General features: G+C 39.5%; 2 protein-coding genes across 4 annotated transcripts in view; both read right to left on the bottom strand.

Annotated features, from left to right (window-relative positions):
* Positions 1-4,084: 4,084 nt before the first annotated feature.
* Positions 4,085-6,912, bottom strand: LOC131879148 (uncharacterized). Of its 2 annotated transcripts, XR_009373098.1 has the most exons (4): positions 6,494-6,892; positions 5,545-6,415; positions 5,040-5,337; positions 4,088-4,968 (listed from the first exon to the last, which is right to left on the bottom strand). XR_009373098.1 is itself a non-coding variant. In XM_059225385.1 (3 exons), exons 2-3 carry the CDS (start codon positions 5,482-5,484, stop codon positions 4,160-4,162), a joined length of 1,254 nt encoding a protein of 417 aa, XP_059081368.1. In that variant the 5' UTR covers positions 5,485-6,415; positions 6,494-6,912; the 3' UTR covers positions 4,085-4,159. The 2 variants fall into 2 exon arrangements, 1 of the variants encoding a protein (XP_059081368.1); XM_059225385.1 differs by having other exon boundaries at positions 4,085-4,968; positions 5,040-6,415; positions 6,494-6,912.
* Positions 6,913-13,717: 6,805 nt separating this feature from the next.
* Positions 13,718-18,314, bottom strand: part of LOC131879641 (uncharacterized) — a 9,886-nt gene continuing 5,289 nt past the window's right edge. For both annotated transcript variants that reach the window (XM_059226000.1, XM_059225999.1), the window contains 5 exons: positions 18,159-18,305; positions 15,864-16,150; positions 14,666-15,014; positions 14,266-14,584; positions 13,718-14,170 (listed from right to left, as the gene is read on the bottom strand). In XM_059226000.1, the coding sequence (XP_059081983.1) occupies positions 13,948-14,170; positions 14,266-14,584; positions 14,666-15,014; positions 15,864-16,150; positions 18,159-18,305 (1,325 nt within the window). In that variant the 3' untranslated portion in view covers positions 13,718-13,947. The remainder of the gene's footprint in view (positions 14,171-14,265; positions 14,585-14,665; positions 15,015-15,863; positions 16,151-18,158; positions 18,306-18,314) is intronic.

Raw genomic sequence — 18,314 nt, 5'->3', positions numbered from 1 at the left:
CGGAGTGGGAACCATTCTGATACGGACTATGAGAATGCATTTTAGAAGGGCTTCGTTCGAGAAGTAACCCTCCCACACCAGCATTCCAATTGCAAAAATATCAGACGGAAAGTTGAAGTTTTCTGCAATTTGATGCGACATTTTGTCTAGTTTGACTCACAGTTTTAAAATTTTGTTGATTTACTGTTGATATTTAGGGAAGATGAAGATACCGACCCTGCCAGCTGCCTACATTGATATTCCATCTAATCATCTAAACATTGACTTTGTCAAACTTTGGGTTGTGCGAAATTTCAGCAATAAGCAGTTACATCTTAATCGAACTTCTTCATAAAGCTTCGTGATGTTGGGTCGCGCATTCGCCGATCAGGCTTCTCAACTTGAAGAATAATTTACCAAAAATCTTCCTTGCTCCTTCTCTTTTCAGAGGCGAAATGTAAAATCTTGGCCCTCTAGCGGCTACCATATCCTGTTTGGTACACAAAGTCCATGATTTAAAATGATTGAGTTCAAATTTTATTTCGTGTATCTATTTTAATTGTTTGGCCTATTTCTTATATCAGTGGTCAAACATTATTCTAAACTTCAACTATTTTTTTCTTGAGGCTCATGATTCATGACTAGTGCTGGGGCGAGTCCGGACTCGAGTCCCAGTCCACTCGAGTCTCTTACTCGATTTTGGAAGAATTGGCCGGCTTCGAGTCTTTTTGAAAGGACTCGAATCCGGACTTGTCAAAAAACTATTAATTTCATGTTTAAATTTACCATGACGAGTCCTTTTGTTTGACCTGACTAGTAAAAAAGACTCAAGTCCGGCAAAACGTAAAAAGTTACAGGTCTCGTACGAGTTCGACTTTTGCCAGACCCGCCCTGGCACTACTTATGACTATTGCTTCCGCAAATAGCAATCTCTGAATGTGTTGCAAAAGGCAGGGCACATTCTAAAATTCGGAAGTATAGGAAGCAATTGTTTAAAAGGAGTTGCAAATTAGCAAAAAGGCTCAAGAGCACTTTGAATCCAGTAGTTGTGGCTAGCCTTCAAAGAAAATTGGATTTAATCCAGGGTAGAATTAAGGCCTCCATTGAGACAGATCAGTTGAAAAAGGAAAGTTGAGTTGTTCAAGAGGTGAGGTCGAATCCGAAGGCGTTTTTCACTTACGCAAACTCTAAGAGAAAGATCAAACACCCTGTAGGGCCCTTTGAGGTCGATTGGGAAGCCATAGACAATGTAGAGGCTATGGCCAACATACTTGGAGATCAGTTCTCTACTGTGTTTTCAACTCCACAGAGTTTAGGAGCAACAGTCCATTGCTCTATTGATGAGTTTGTTGGGACTGGCAAGGCTTGTCAAGCTGAGCATTTAGATGATCTTGTAGTCACAGATCAGGATGCTTTAGAGGCCATCAGGGACTTGAGGCTCTCGAGCTCCCCTGGCCCTGATGGAGTGACATCTCAGTTTCTGATGAGATGCTCACAGGTTCTTGCTCCTGTTTTCTCGTACTTGATGCGTTGCATCTTGGACCAGGGCAAGTTCCCCTCTTCTCTGAAGGTAGCTCATGTTGTTCCAATTTTCAAAGGGGGAGATAAGTCACTCCCCAGTAACTACAGGCCAATTTCTCTCACTTCGAATATTGCGAAGGTGTTTGAGAAGATCATGAAGTTCAAACTTGTTGAATTTCTTGATATTCATGAAGTCCTTCCTCCTAGCCAGCATGGGTTCCGAGCACATTTTAGCACGGTTACCCAACTGATTGAACATATAGAGCAGGTTATTGAGGGACTGGAGAGCCATGAATCAGTCGATGTAGTTTATCTCGACTTTGCCAAGGCCTTTGACAAGGTAGATCATGGCCTTTTAGTTAACAGGCTCCATGAGATTGGGATCCAAGGCAAGGTTCTCAATTGGCTAAGAAGTTTCATTTGTGGTAGGAAACAATTAGTTAAGGTTGAGGGATCCCTTAGTGACATACATGATGTCAAGTCGGGTGTCCCTCAGGGCTCCATTTTGGGTCCTCTCCTTTTCATCATCTTCATTGCTCCGCTTCAGAAGCTTGGTAGTAGTAATGTCAGTATCTCTTCTTATGCTGATGACACAAAATTGGTAGTTGGTAGGAATGGTCAGGATTCCGGTTGTCTGGCAAAGGTCCTAGACCAAATTTACTCCTGGGTTGCTGCGAGTAACATGGCCTTGAATGGAATGAAATTCCGCTCAATGACCTTTGGGTCGACGCCATTAGACACTCCACTATTAGATGATGAAGGTAAGGACATTGAGCAGGTCTCATCCATGAAGGATTTAGGTGTAGTCCTCCAAGATAATGGAAAGTTCGATGAGCATATCCAGTTGAAAGTTGGTAAGGCTTTTCAAACATGTGGTTGGATATATCGCACGTTTAAGTCCAGAGATAGTGTCACGATGCTAACTCTGTACAAGTCGATTGTTCAGCCGCATCTTGAATATGCCTCTCCCATTTGGGCTCCAATTAGTTCAGCAGGTTTGCAAAAGCTCGAGCAGGTCCAAAGATGTTTTACTAGGAACATTGAAGATATGAGAGAGCTCTCGTATTGGGAGAGGTTAGAAAGGTTGGGATTGTACAGTACTCAGAGAAGGTACGAAAGGTATCTGATATTGTACGTTTTCAAAAGCATTCATGAGCTTTGTCCCAACCCAGGATTTAGGGTCAATTGTAGTGACCGTAGAGGCTTAATGTGCGTTTTGAGAGCACCTTCAAGCCCTCGAGAATCCAGGCTAGTTAAAACAATGAAGTCCACCTCTTTTCTTCTTGGGCTCCTTCATTGTTTTATTTGCTGCCCTCAAATATTCGTAGGGAGTGTATAGGTGTTGATTTAGTAACATGATTTAAGTCAGACTTGGACAAGTTTTTGACTAAAATTCCGGATCAACCTTATATTCAAGGATTAGCCAGATCAGCCAACTCCAAGTCGTTGGTCGATCAAATAATGTATATAAATAAAGGTCAAGTAAAATAAATAATCTTCTCGCCTTGAACTGCTGGGATTCCAATCCCGGTAGCGGTAAGGAAGTCTGCAAAAAAAAATCATGCCTCTATCCATGCCATTTGTGTGACTTTCTTTTCATTTTTCCTCTATTCCTTCACTTTTGAATTTTAAGGTGCCCTTGCAGAGGGCACTTTATATTAATCAATAATTTGAAAAATACTAAATATGCGTGTCATGAAAGCCTGAAATTGCTCGTTGAGATATAATCTTTAATGCCTTATTGACAGTTGTTAATGAAAAACCCTTTCAACTTCACATGACAAATTTCTACTTTATTCAAAATGCATGAATTCTGTGAGATGGCAACCTTGTATGTCACTACGACTCTCATTAGGTAATCAGTGCTACGTCTACCCCAACATTGATTGATTCATATTGTTGTGCAGCTTGACCTTTTGGGGTTACATAATTGTGTCAAACTGGGGCTTTTGAAAAATATGCAATCAAAATTGGAGAAAAGTGCACTAAAAATGCAAGAGAATATGCAGAAATTGCTTAAAGATGCAGACATTTTTTTACTTTGCCTTACCAAGGGGAAAAGGTGGCAAGCAAAAATGCACAATAATATTAAAAACTCAGAGGACTGTTTTGTGCTATAACGCTATCGCAGATCTTATTCCTCGCTAAACAGTGTTTAATACTAAAGCGCAAGGAACTGAAGTAACCCTTTACATTTTTTTGGGAAAAGAACACCTAACGTCATGGTAAATTTTGAACGATTTTGCAACAGAACATGGGGATACCTTGGTTTCTCAAATAGAGCATCAACTATTTTGAGCTGGCACTCCTTCTTCCGATTTATTCTCTGGTTTAATACGAATGTTGTCCTAGCTGAAAAATAGGTTTCATAAACTGATAGTAATCTTTTACGTCTATTTTTGGAATCTCGGCGACAAATCAGTTACAAAAATGGTCCCGGTAATGAAATTAATATTCAAACCCGACCAATACTTAGTTTGTGTACCAAGTTGGTAGGAAAAACGCCAAAAATTGATTTAAAAAAATATTTCCCCTCAAAAGTGACTTCTGATGTTATTTGTCTGAAATTTGCCAAAACGGGTCAAATATGAGGTGTTGGTTACTGACCTTTTTCCCACGTTCAATAAAAAAAAAAACTTTTCGACAGCAACCAATGTATTTATGAACCTATTCGAAATTGCATTAGAACAAATATATACGTAAAAATTAGACTGTTGGCGGCCAAAAGAGATGATCGGTTCATATGAAAAACTTCCAGAGGACGTATTGGGGCCGTCACTGAATAACGATCCAATAAGATTCCCATATCACATTTGTCTTTAGCGTTAAAACTCTTGTAGTGTTGAGAATATATCTTGTTGAAATGTGTCAGGATGTCTTCAAATAAGGAACACAACTTTTGGCCTTTACTGGCCAAGAGCCACATTTTCCAAAAGGCAGCTAAGCCCAAAATAGAGCTACCAGTGCATGACGTGAGGATAACAAAATTGATACCCTCACTTGTGAAGGCCGTGGTGACCAAAACACCAAAAAAAGCACCAATCACTTCAACCACAAAACTAAGGGCATACTCAATTAAAATAAAAGGTCCCATAAACTCATCAATAAATTCCGCCACCTCCACTACATCAAACGCGGGTTCAATGAGATTAAGTTGGGGATTGAGCGGTCGAAGTTCGGTCTCATTATGGAGCCGGTGCAGATTATTTTTGAAATCTTGTAAAACTACTTCTAAAGTGCCCAAACTTTGAAATGTAACAGATATCGCCAACATCTCAATCAACGGAAAACACAAATGCACAGTAAACGGAATGTACACAATTTGGGACCAAACACCCAAAGAGGAAAGATTGGCCGCGCTCATGACTTGAAAAATTGAGATAAATTGCAACGTACTCGATAGGGTGACCAAAAACAGAAACATGAAACTTTGGTAGGTTGTCCGTTTGAAGATGACAGCATACTGATCTGGAAAAGTTTAACCCAGTAAATTTATTCGTTTAGATAAATATTGGCAGTTTTAATCAATCAATCAGTACCTTGTCGTATTTTTGGTAAGCCACGTAAATTTGAAATCTTGTCGCAAAAGATGCTGGCATTGATTTGGAACTCGCTCTCAAAGAAACTTCTGATAAACGCAAAGGTGCCAATCACGTGTGGAAATATGATGAGGCCGATGGCCACTGTATCCATATAGGAGAGGCCATGTTTCCGGTTTTGATCCACATACTTGATGAAACCGCCGAGAACGTACAGATTATAAGCCAAAATACCCACACTAAAGGCCGACACGGAGGCCAAGAACAAAAGCAATCTGGTGACGGCGTGGTTATCAAGCTTGAAGAGAGTGCAGTCATTGTTGAGGACCTTAAATGGGAACCCGCCGAGGCTGTTGGCCACTTTGAAAAGAAAACCCAAGGGACGTAGGGGTGAGCCCATTTTGAAGAACTCAAAATTGAGGTGCTTTGTGATCGAAACTTTCATGATACTGGTCGGTGGATGTGGCTCACGAGTTTCCCCCGCATTAGTAAATATTGCGCTTACCAAAGGGACTCTTTTCCATAACGTTCATTCGTCATTAATTGTCGCTTTCTCGCATGTTTGAGTAATGACTGCCAATTACGACTCAATACATTACGCATTTAAAGGAGTCTAAATTGCAAGAGAATGATGAGGTATGTTAGAATCATGCCTAATAAAGACATTCCAAATGAGAAGGTCATGTCGAAGATATCCATGGGTCGGATGGCGGCCGACACACCGATCCTCTCCAATAACAACGAAAGACGAAATTTCTCATTGTCCGGGAGCTCCAGTTGTTTATTAGCAAACCTCTCCTTGATTTCGCTTCTACAACCATGCATGGCTTCAGTGAGACGTTGACCAGCATGAAGATAAGTGACGATCCGTATGACTTGAGGCCCACAAACCCCCGTCAAGTTCAAAGACAGCCAAGCAAATGCCCAGTTAATGCTAGTTTGAATCAGCAACACCCCTGTGCAGATACCAAAAAACAGGGTGCTGACGGTCGAAATTGAAGTTAACAACAAGTCAAACAAAATCATGCGTCCAAAAACTTGTTCCATTGTCATAAGCATTTGATGTAAATGAAGGCCATAATCAATAACTTCCAGTTCGGACAACTCTTGACTTTTGATCCCAATTCGAAACTTGTGGAAACTTTTGGTGAGAAACGTCATGAAGTATTTGACCAAACAAGCCAAGAGTAAGGGAACAATGGGCTGAAGCGTTACAAGAATTCCCAGACCCAAAAGTGTGTATAGTGCCACGGATCCATTAGATCTTAGCAGCGCCTGGAAAAACTTGAGATTGCCAAACGTGCTGAGAAATGCTCCAAGTAATATGGGCAAAGTCAACCACCAATGACGTCTTTTCAAACTTCCTACCATATGGCCTATTTGAAAATTATACCGTTTTAGCGAGTACCAAGAAGAAGTATGTTATGGAGAGTAAAATCAGAAGTCTTACGAACCTAAATCCGGTTTAATCTGTGGATCAAGATTGTTGCAGCTCTCAACCAAAAGACCAAATTCATGATGTTTTTCTCTCAAAAGATGACACCCCATTAGAATATTAGATATCAAAATTGTGAAGGTGATACAGTCAATAAACATATCAAACCAAGTCAGACCCAATGTCGTGGAAAAATCGATTATCGAGGAAGCCGACTGCGAATTTAATTGTAGAAATGCTACCATAATTAGAACGAACCAAATGGATTGAATGAGAAAGCAGAAAAGCCACATATGTTTGTTGGGGCCGAACTCATAACCCAGGTGGTCTACGCATTTGATAGGAAATCCAAAGAAACGAGCCACTTTCATAGGCCACACAAATGGTTTGAGCACGGAACTTTTTCCCATGATGGAGGTTTGCACCTGAACTGAACACTAATGGGTGATTCGAACCGAAAGCCACTTCCCAAATAACGTGGAACGCCCATATTTACTCCATGTTTAATGCGATTGTGGAAGGCGTCGACAAGTTTAAGTTTGGTGTAAGTGTTACTCGCATTAATGAGTGGAGACCGGATTTTAGATTAATACGATTTGGTCCAATTTTTTCAAGTGATGACAAATACAGTGAGTAAAACTCGAAACGAAAATGATCTCAAGGTCATCAATACCATAAAATAGCAGATTATATAAACAAAGTCATCATCATCAACATCATTTCAGATGCTCAAAAACACATTTCAATACAGAAAAAGCTTTGGGATAGGAAATGGAAAGGAAAAGTTACTTCAACTGGATGATATTTTACCTTACCTCTAAGAACAGTCCAAAATATCTGAATTTAATGTACCAACTTGAGCTAATAAAAAAACTGAGTGTCCAAAATTACATACTAAGGAATTTTGCCACATGGAATTTCAAAATGACAATTGGTTTTTGTTTGTCTAAGAATATTGCGACTCTTAGTCATGTCAGATTGCAAAATATATAAAACTGCAGGCAAAAATTTCATTTGCAAAAAATGATTTAAGAATAAAAGAATGAATTGGTCAAGAATGATAAAATAATTGACTAGAAAATCACACAGAATATGACTAGAGTTGGTATGTGAATAACTGTTGTCCAAAATCAGTCATTAAGTAATTCATTTGACCTAAAAGTAACCCTAAATGATTCAGGCTCATAACTGTTGTTGAAAATTATTTTAAGATCCGGTCTCTAATGACCAGGAATAAATACTTTCAACTTGTCTGGAAGAAACGTCAATAACATTTGTTCTAGTTTGGAACACCACAATCTGTTAACTTTGGCTCTTCATTATTACTCTCCTAGAGGGAGTGAACAAACAGTCAAAGGTTTACATGAAACTGATTGACAACAATCGTATTTGGGGTTATAACTGAAAGCAAATGGTTGTCTTTAGAAATGTTGCAGTCTAATGGCAAGACCCCAACTTGAACAGAGCTGGCAGTAACATTTTCTTAAACACGTGAATTATTTATCGAGTCTCAGGCATTCTAAATTGAAGTAAGACGATTAGATACTTGAGCAGCCTGCAAACAACGGCCAGCCCATTGAAAAGGATATTATCCAGACCTGGGATCTATTTACAGGGTGGATTTTATAAGGTGTGACAGAATTTGCTTTGGCTACAGTGACTATATGGGTTAACCATTTACTTTTAAAATTGATGCCCCAATTGCCAACGGCATTCATTTTGCATTGAAATCATAGCTACACTTGTTGAACAACAGCTTTCGAAGGACGGAAGCCACGGGAGCAAGCCATTTTGAGGGACAGTACTGAGCGCGCCAGTTGTGAAGCTGGCAATGAGTGTTTTCAGTTGATAATTTTGGTCAATTGCGGCCAATTTGACTAATCTTTTTTCATACGAAGAGCCTAAATCCAAAATCTGGTACAGCAACTTTCAAAGAGGCAATACATGCTTTTATTTGTAACACTTTTTCTCATCCACCCTGCACTCAGTAGTGACAAGTATGATTCTAAAGAAGCAATAAAGACACTGTGTAGTATATCTTTATAGAAAGATAAAGTCGATCAATAGGAACCATACAAATTTAAACTGTATGTATTGTGTACCTGCGACCAGAAAAAAAGTCAGTCATTTATTCAATAATGGATGAGTCAGCGGGGCGGAAAAGTGCCACTTTTAAAATTGATCACAACTCTTAGGCGGCTTCAAAACTACGATGGAAAACCAGGATTGAATCCGGTTTGAGGATGGAAGTAGGATTAGTGCTGGGGCGAGTCCAGACCCGAGTCCAGACCCGTGTCCGAGTCCTTTCTAAAATACTCAAGTCCGGATTTGTGAAAAAAACAACTCATTCTTCGGTTTGAATTTCGCAATATAGTCTTTTCATTCGACTTGAGTCCAGTCAAAGACTCGAGTCCTCTGTTGGACTCGCCCCAGCACTAGTCCCACTTCAATTCTCAACCAGATTAAATCCTGGTTTTCCATCGTGGTGAGAAAAGTCGAAAAAGATCGAACAAGTCCAAAGATGTTTCATTAGGAACATCACAGAAATGAGAGAGCTCTCGTATTGGGAGAGACTAAAATAGTTGGGACTGTACAGTGTTCAGAGAAGAATACAAAGGTATCTGATACTGTACGTCTTCAAAAATATCCATGAGCTTCGTACTAATCCAGGTTTTAGGGTCAATTTTAGTAACCGTAGAGGCTAAATGTGCATTTTGAGAGCACCGTCAAGCCCTCAAGAATGCAAGCTAGTTCGATTTAGCCAAGAGCATCTATAGTTCGAACAATGAAGTCCACTTCTCTTCTTTCTCGGGCTCCTTCATTGTTTAATTTGCTTCCCTCTAATATTCGTAGGGAATACGTAGGCCATGTTGATCCGGTTGCATCTTTCAAGTCAGACTTGGACAAAATTTTTAGATAGCATTCCAGCTGAACCCTACCCTAACTAACTCGGTCTGCCACCTCAAACTTGTTGGTAGACTAAATATTACATAAAGATTGAAAGGTTACTACCAGACGAATTGTGAAATATCCGATGGAATTGCCCCAAGGAGGATCCCTTCCTACCCCAAACCCAGGTGTCCAAACCGGGGTTGGCAGGCGGGTCGACGGACGTTTCGAATCAAAGAACCTTACTATTTTCGAACTATTTATTTCGTGAAACCGTCTTGGGCGACCAGTAACTTTTTATCTTTTTTTGTTTCACAACAATACAATCCCGCCAATTTTACCAGAAACCCACAATAATCCGTGAGGTGGGTGACGCGGCAAATTTGAATCCGTTGAGCTCAGGTATCAGCTTGCTGACGGCACACGAATTACAACCTTTCATTTTAATAGTACTGGGGATTACATCCCCTGTGGCGGTTACAAAAAACCCATGAAAAACTAGACAAAAAATAGCACTAACTTAGCTAGAAAAAAGACAAATCAATTCACTAATGTTTTTGATTTCCACAAAATGTATATTGAGTTTTTTTTTGGAGAATTTGAATGAACTATTTAGACAAAATGGAGCATTGTAAGATTAAGCAAATGTCACTCATCTTACTCAATGAGAATATTTAGGTATTTTGAGTGTTAAGATACTCAGCCAAGCTTAGGGTGTTTTGCAGCTGGGCAATTTAAACTGAAACTAAATCATGAAATCTGTAGCAGCTTAGCAGCTGTTTGTCAAATATTCAAAAATACTTTTCAATAGTTGTACTATGAATTATGACTGTTAATTTTCTATTTCAAAATCAAATATTTACCCTTGTTTTTCTGACATCAAAAACATCTTCTAAGCCCAAAAAATTACCTAGCAGCATTTTAAGTAACTTGTAAATGGAAAACAATGCCTAAATATATATCATGCTTACGCTTTTGAAATTACGCAAGATGTTCAATTTTTAGCATTAGTTGTGCCAAGAGGCTCAAGACTTGAACGAAACATTCTTGCTAAAATCCATGACCATATTGAATTAATGGAGTCAATTTGGTAACTTCTTTACCGCTAAAACCAGCAGTTCAAGACAAAAAATTAATCATTTTACTTTATTTTTATTTTCATATATTATTTGGCTGACCAACAAATTAGAGTTGGTGGATCTGGGTAGCCCTTGAATGTGGGGTTGGTCAGGAATTTTCTTCAAAAACTTGTCCAAGTCTGACTTAAATCCTGGTACTGGATCAACGCTTACATACGCCCTACAAACATTTGAAGACAGCAAATTGAACAATAAAGGAGCCCGAGAAAGCAGAGAGTTGGACTTCATTGTTCTTACAAGCCTGGCTTCTCGAAGATTTGGAGGTGCTCTCAAAACGTAAGGTAAGCCTCTGCGGTCACTAGAATTGACCCTAAAACCTGGTTTGAGGCACAAAGCTCATGAATGCTTTTGAAAACGTGCAATATCAGGTCCCTTTCGTACCTTCTCTGAACACTGCACAGTCCCAACTATTTTAGTCTCTCCCAATGGGAGGTCGGCAGCTTAGAGAAATTCATCATTTTCCAAGGGTGACTAATTTTGTTTTTGCCCAATTCTTTAGTGAAATCATGCTAGGTAAAACATTCTCTTTTGTATTAATCTTAGCCACTAATTTTTGTTTGATAAATGATCATTTAATGAAAGAAGCGGCAATCTCTTGTAAAATCTAGCTTAGGGGCAATTTGGAGTTTTATTGCATTCGAGCCATCATCAAGTTTACAATACATAAGGGATCTGCAGACATTAGCTTGAGATTTATGTACTGGTCTGATGGTTTTTTCCTTCTAGCCCGGAGTATGATGCAAAAAGGATTCTAATTGTGATTGATTCTGAAACGGCTACAAAAATGTCGTGTTATAGTAACATTTTTGGACAAAATTATGGACCTGAACATGTGAAACTTTGACTTCGAAAATGATGATTTTCGATCAGTTTGAATTTCCCGCCCTTTTACTTTGACAGGGATTGCTCCGATTGCTCCTTCGACTTTGCTTACCGGGAATTTGAAAAAAATGTTTACATTTTGCTAGCATTTTGTGACGTAAGGGCGCTGAATCCCAATACGAGAGCGCTCTCATTCCCTCAATGTTCCTAGTGAAACACCTTTGGACTTGCGTGACCTTTGCAAGCCTACTGAACTCAAGTACGGAAGTGACTGGGTGAATATAATCCTTAAACAAAACACCAATTTGAACTTTGGCCTGAAAAGCTGTCACTAGGGTCAATTTATCTTTGATCTTCAAGCCAAATTGAATTTCATGGCCGGTTAACAAATTCTAAATGGTAACCCAGTTCATGGGCAAGACCCTCGAGATGGTGACTTTCGAAATAACAGTTTGACAAGAAAACATGATTGCAATGGCTAATACTGTACATCTAATCATTAATATAATCAATTGGGGAGATGGATGTATGAATTTGTCTTTCAAGTGTCAAAGCTAAATTTGGGGGCAAAAAAACGAAATGGGACGGAGAAGACTCATAATTTTTCTATTAGGATAAGTTCTCAAAAGCTTATATATCTGATCAACAAAATGGGACGGTGAAGTTTGACTCTTAATTCTACTCTTAGGATAAGTTGTCAAAAGCTTGTGTCTCTGACCCAGAACCAGACGAAAATTATAATCCAATGTTGTGTTTGCTACATAACTTTAGCTATATCTCTTGAGTTGCCAAAGTAAAGTTTATGGCTCAACTTTGGCCAAGCTCATCTATTCAACAAGATGTACGAAATGCTCATTTGAAAACAAGTGAACAGTTTAGGAGATTAGAATTTTTTTTCTGTTCACAGTCCAAATATCCAGAAGTCTGGCTACACTGGCGATTAGAAGAAGTTGGAAATATTGCTGTAGTGCAAAAATCGCCCAAGGATGACATTCCAAATTTGAATCAGGTAAAGAAAAGAGTGCATTCTTACACATATTCATTAGTTATGTCATAATGCCAAGCTATACTTGAGCAACATTTGACACAGGAAGACTTGAAAAAGTACTTGAAATGAAATACACAATACTAAGCTGAGTTCCCTTGTAAGGTTTAAGGTTGTGGCACTTCCTGTTGCTTTTGTTTTTGTTAACCTAAACAAGCTATTAATTGAGTAAAAAAGCCCAAAAGCTAATTTAAATAGAAAATGGGAACATTCATACTTAAAAAGGACATAGATTTTTGACAAATTCCTTGTCAGGACCCTAGTGCCTTACATGCCTTCAGGAAAATATTTTAATGAAACTTCAAACCTTACGCAATTGCGTGGGTACATGGTCGTATTCACCCTGAGGATATGACTTTTCTTATATTCGGCACTGCTATTTGATTTCAGGTTGCTAAAATTGAAAACGAAATTACAGTAAAAATTACGAACTATCATTTGAGAATTACAAACTCCTTGTTAAGGATGTCCATTTTAGTTTACCGTTGTCAAATCTGAAATTGAATATTGGCTTACTGCTTGTCCCAGATACTTCAGCTAAACTATGATATTGGGTATTGTTTGGACTTGATTCAATTGGAATGTTAATTAAATTCCATCATATGACCTTAACCTTTTAGTGATTAAACCACACCACAATCAATAACTTTCAATAACTGCCATAATCATGAAGCTACGATAATATTAACTTAACTATAATATGTTTCAGTACTTGAACCAATTTTTGACCAAATCTTCACCAAAAGTGTACAGTTTAACGATGCACCTTAATCTTCACATATTTGTTGTCAGTTCAAATTTGTGTTGTGTTTGGGGATTATAACTGGGTGAAGTATGATGGTTGACGTGAAACTGCGAGTTCGCCCTTAATATTTACTGGATGTTTTAGAGAATGGTTAGACTTTTAACCGCGGGCGAGCTGAAGTCATAAAAATCAATCCCACACTCAAGCCGCCTCCTGACCACGGCATTATAGAGTATGAATTGAATTTCGGTTTAGTCGGGAAAATATACTTGGCCATATAAAGAGCAAACATCACTTTCATGATTTCGTTACTGATTAGCCCGACATGATGCCTCCAATTTTCACTGACTAATAAAGTTTGGCCCCAAGAATATAATTGACTTTAACCTAGTCAGTCTTATTCGCTTCCAGGTGAATCACTGAAAGTATTTCAGCAAATTCCTGATATTACCCTATGCTCCAGGGCTAGTCAGATCCACAAGCTTTGGTAGATCAAATATATATATCAATGGAAAATTTGATGAAATTCAACACTTAACAATTAATTCGTCCGCAAAAATACTCCAGAATATCAAATAAGCATATATCCATAAACCATCTTACGTTCATTCATAGATCCTTTTTTTTGGTTTGGTTTGGATTTTCGAGGACATTTGGACTTAATAGTTGTAACTTTTTTACTAACAGCAAGAAATTTGAAGCAGGATGTTCTGACATAGAGATTGTGACGATATTGGCCATGATACACATGAAACATCAAAGCCTTCTGAAAACTGACACTCATACATGGTCCAAATACAAGTAGAATATTTGACACGGAGGGGGTCCACCCATTACTCCTTGCAACGAGTCTTAAACTTCTTCTTGATGGACACTCTGAGCTCCTTTGATCCATAGATGACCATAAGCGGTCCAACGACCAATAAGCAACCATCGTAAAAGAATGCATAGGCAAAGGCCCTCTCTTTTAAGCGGTCCTTGTACTTCTCCGGAAAGTTGGCATAACCAAATTGGAGCATCAACAAAGCCAGCACGCTAATAGTGAGAAAAATCACGCTGAAACGTAGAAGAGGTTTTATTAGCCCCATAGTGAATGACTCATCGATCTTTTGTACAAAGGGCCCAACGGGCCCCTCAATAGTGCATTGTACCTGATTTTGGCTGAAACGATGTTTTTGCGTCGTCGTCTGAGCTTTTTGAGTTTGGTCTGATTATCCCACCACATGGCTGTGGCCTCAATTGATGTCATGTCGGTCTTTATCTCCACCACTTTATTGGCCTCTTTTACAACCGGAGAGGGGTTCGACTCCACGAGTGACGGAGGCTCTGACGAGGATCCATTCCCATTGGAGGCCGAAACGCTCAACAGTCGCGACTGACCAATATGCGATCTCAAGGATCCACGTGGAGTGTTAATTTTGGAACTGGCTTTCCTGTTCAATTCTTGCATTGGAAAAATGTTGGAATGTCCTAAACGCGATCATGCATAGATAGATGGATAGCACTTCGAACTTCTCACTTGTCTCTCCAAATTCCTTTCTCTTTACTCACGTTTTTGTCTTAGTGATTCACTCAAATGTGTGAATTCTTGCTCATCGAAAACGTCATCGCTCATGTCCGAGGGGATCATGGGACAAGGAGAGGGACCGCGGGCGCTTCGAAGATGGGACCAACGTAGAGATAAAGTGTCCATGACAGATGATTTTCGACTACGACCGTCAGATGGCAGAGGCAGAGCTGTGATTTCGGTTCCATCTGATGGTTCCGGGACCACTTGAGAACTTTCCCCTTCATCGGGCGAGACTGAGGCCAATCGAGTCCCTTGGGTGGCCGGAACTTGCAACAAACTCATGGCCATCGCTCCGGGTTGGGCCAGAGAAGATTTGGCCTTGTTTTGGCGCTGAAATGGTATGAAAAAGTACATTAGGCAATATCTTTTGAGGGCATGAAATATGTGAGCCGGAGTACCGTAAATATGGGGTATGCTAAAGGGACTGAAAGGGCTGTTTAAAGTAGAGTAAATCATTCATCCATAGTGACACTCATAATTCATCCCCAAGTAAAGTAGGTTTAATCTCACTTCTCGTCTTTTTTATTATTTTTGTCAAGTACACGGTGCATGGCGAAACTACAAAATTCAATATACTAGAAAGCGCGACAGCAATCCATTATAGTACTACAGTACATTTCCACTTCGGTCTTCAGCCCTCGAAACACAAAGTCTGATTGTAGGTATCTAGTTTGTCAAAACATTATTCATTTGACATTTTTTTCTTCTTTTTCGTTTTGTTTGTACTTCATGTAAGTTTAAAAACTGAGTCCAGATTTTGTTTTAGTGTCAACGCGATTGTGATTTTCGTCTGTATCTTTAACACTGAAGGGAGGAATATTTACATTTCTAGTTTGAGACATCAACACAAGTAAAAAATGGCATTAAAGCTATTAATAATGCATTTTTATCGGGATTGATACGAGTATGATGGCTTGCAAAAAATTGATAATTAAAACCCCTAACCTCTCTATGGACTAAAAACTGTCATGGCTACTTCGTAAATCGGGCCCACATTATCACGCCCTTAAACCAAGAATAGTTTTCCGGACCATCGTCATTTCCTTAGGATCAATTTTTATCTAATTTAGATCTCTTGAAGACAACTCTTGAAATTGGTAGACTTATTTGCTTAAAGATATTTTGACAGGCAGCTCCGGCTTCTTGCCCTTCGTTTTGCAAGGTGCGGCATCAATTTACCTGATGTCGCTTGATGAAGCAATAAATGATCGCATAACAGATCCCGGACGGAATGTGATAAATAAAAGCGACGGCAATTTGAAAAGCCGCCGCCCAATGGTCGCTCTCCTCATTGTAGTTATCGCACGATCCACGGCACTCCCGAAACAGCACGAAGGACTTGGTCCACGTGACCATCAGGATGCCCGTGGTGGTTCCCAATGAACAGGCCACCAAGGGCAGGATCTTCTGGGCAATTCGTGAGGCTCTTGAAGAGTGAATCAAGCGATTCTTGCCTCCTTGGCGAGCTGCAGATACAGAAATGCTAGATATTGACTCACAAATGAAACATTGGAGCAGGAAAGGAGGAGATGACGTCCTCATAATTTTTGGGAGACCGCTAGAACATTTAGGGCCTAATAGTTCTTTGTTAAGGGATTGAAGTGCAGCTCCAGGTCATCTATTGTCGAAGACAAGTGTTTAACTAACAATGCACTCTTAACAAACGCCGCATTTTTGCTCATTAACATTCAAAAAAACATACTTGAAAGCATAAAAAGCAATACTTGGACTTATATTTGCTATCTTAAAGCTAGGTCCTAATTTTACATTATTTTTTATCCAAATCCTGAAGAAAGTATTTGTCTGCTCTGACAACTGTTCATTTTTTATTATTTTAAAAACAATGAGTCGTCAGACAGCTGTTGCTTTAATTAAAGGGCCCAATAATACAGGGTTGTACCAATTAAGAGCCCAACGGTGAACAAAGCAGATACTCTGAATCTCAGCGGAGACTTGTTTAAGAGCATCGCATTAAGACAAGGTTTCGTAAAGTTTGACACTATTGCTGCAAGTTTGGCCAACAACGAAAATTTCTTCTTGACAGAAGACCCTCTCCAAATTAGGATCCCTTTTCATGCACCGAAGGATGAAATTGCATTGGACGTTGATCCAAGATGCGTCTTGGCACTTGGCACCCGAAACTCTTTCAACATGTGATTCATACTGGTCGTCGCAATATTTGGCCTTGTCCTTATTGAGGAACAACGCTGGCCTCTTCTTTTTGTTCTTGTTGTGGGCACCCAACCAGATATCACAGGAGCACCCCCACCCACTTTCATTTGGGTTTGCTTTATTTGTTGGACAGTTCTGACATCAATCCCACTAATCTGATCCCAATAATCTAATGCTGTCACTAATAAATTCTTGGATCCTATGTCTTTTTACTTGTTGCTCGCTCATTTTTCGGTCGCAGAAACAAAAGAGCCCGACTGTTATGTTATTTCAACATTGACCTAATGCTCGGACTGAAAACCGGACATTTTCGTTTGACGACTCTATAAATTAGAATTAATTGATGTTCTTAAAACAACGACGAAAATGATGGATTAAAGCGACACCAAGTTCATGTTCTTCTTTGATTTAACAGGCAGAACTTCTTATGAACTCATGAGAGCTTTCGGCGTTTGACATTCTTCGCTTGTCTTTCTCGGTTTCTTTGGAATCACCGCTGGTTTATAGGCGATATCACACATATTTTTTTTGCTCAACTCGATACACTAACCTCCCACCGAGTGTCAAAAAGTTGCCATCAGATCAAAAGCCACCTTCATTTGCAAAATTGAAAAGACTTGCTTAAATATTTACGACAAACGAAATTGCCCGTAGAAATTGTCTCTAACCAAACGATTTTGGCACGCCAGCTTTCTCACATTAAAATCTGCCTTTGAACGAGACAAAACGCAAGAAGAAACAGATGCTATTTTCCAGCATTAACCTTGACCATCCAACATCAACATCGTCTCTGTGGCCGCCATTACTCTGGATCTCTCGTGAAATTGACATCCCCATGAAGATGTGGGTGTGGCTGGGTTTGAGTGAGACTTCTTGTCAATAGCTAAATGTTTCCACGGCGGTTTCCCACAGAAAAACAAACACTTCGGCTTTTGCGTCAGTCATCCTCAGGGTAAATAGTTTGTGAACGAGCTAATGGCCAACAACTTGAGCAAGTGCACGGGCCTAACTAAATTGCACTTATCCATCTCGCTTGAGAACAAGTGTTCCATCATCCTTTGATAGGTTCCAGTCCATCAAGAGAGTGGTGGGTAATAGTCATAATATCCTTATAAAGTACTGATAGCTCCTACGTTGGAGCTCTTGTTTGAGCGTGTTACTCGAAGCCCTACGACTGTTATTATAAGGAAGCATCATCCTTTTGAATGAATGTGGCTTGTCAATTGAACTATATACGTGTACGCTAATGCTCCCCCGATCAGTTAGCTTATTGGTGATGGTTCAGACGACCCTAGGTCTTACCGGATGTGATCACGAGGTAGAGCCTATAAACAGATATGGCTGTCCAGAGAACCACAATGCAATTGGAGAAGATAAAAGGAATGGCTGAAATCACCTGACAAAAACCTTCATTGTGTTGGGACAAAACAACACGTTGGATCACGTTGGCTGAAAGCA

This window comes from Tigriopus californicus, chromosome 4 (assembly GCF_007210705.1).
Source record: "Tigriopus californicus strain San Diego chromosome 4, Tcal_SD_v2.1, whole genome shotgun sequence".
Classification (NCBI taxonomy): Eukaryota; Metazoa; Arthropoda; class Copepoda; order Harpacticoida; family Harpacticidae; genus Tigriopus; species Tigriopus californicus.
The sequence above is the reverse complement of the archived record's forward strand: the minus strand, read 5'-3'. Positions and strand labels throughout refer to the sequence as shown.

Coding starts and splice junctions, on each gene's coding strand:
- LOC131879148 (XM_059225385.1), bottom strand. CDS start 5,484: ATGAAAGTTTCGATCACAAAGCACCTCAATTTTGAGTTCTTCAAAATG. Junction 4,969..5,039: donor CTTACCAAAAATACGACAAG/GTACTGATTGAT, acceptor AAACTTTTCCAG/ATCAGTATGCTGTCATCTTC.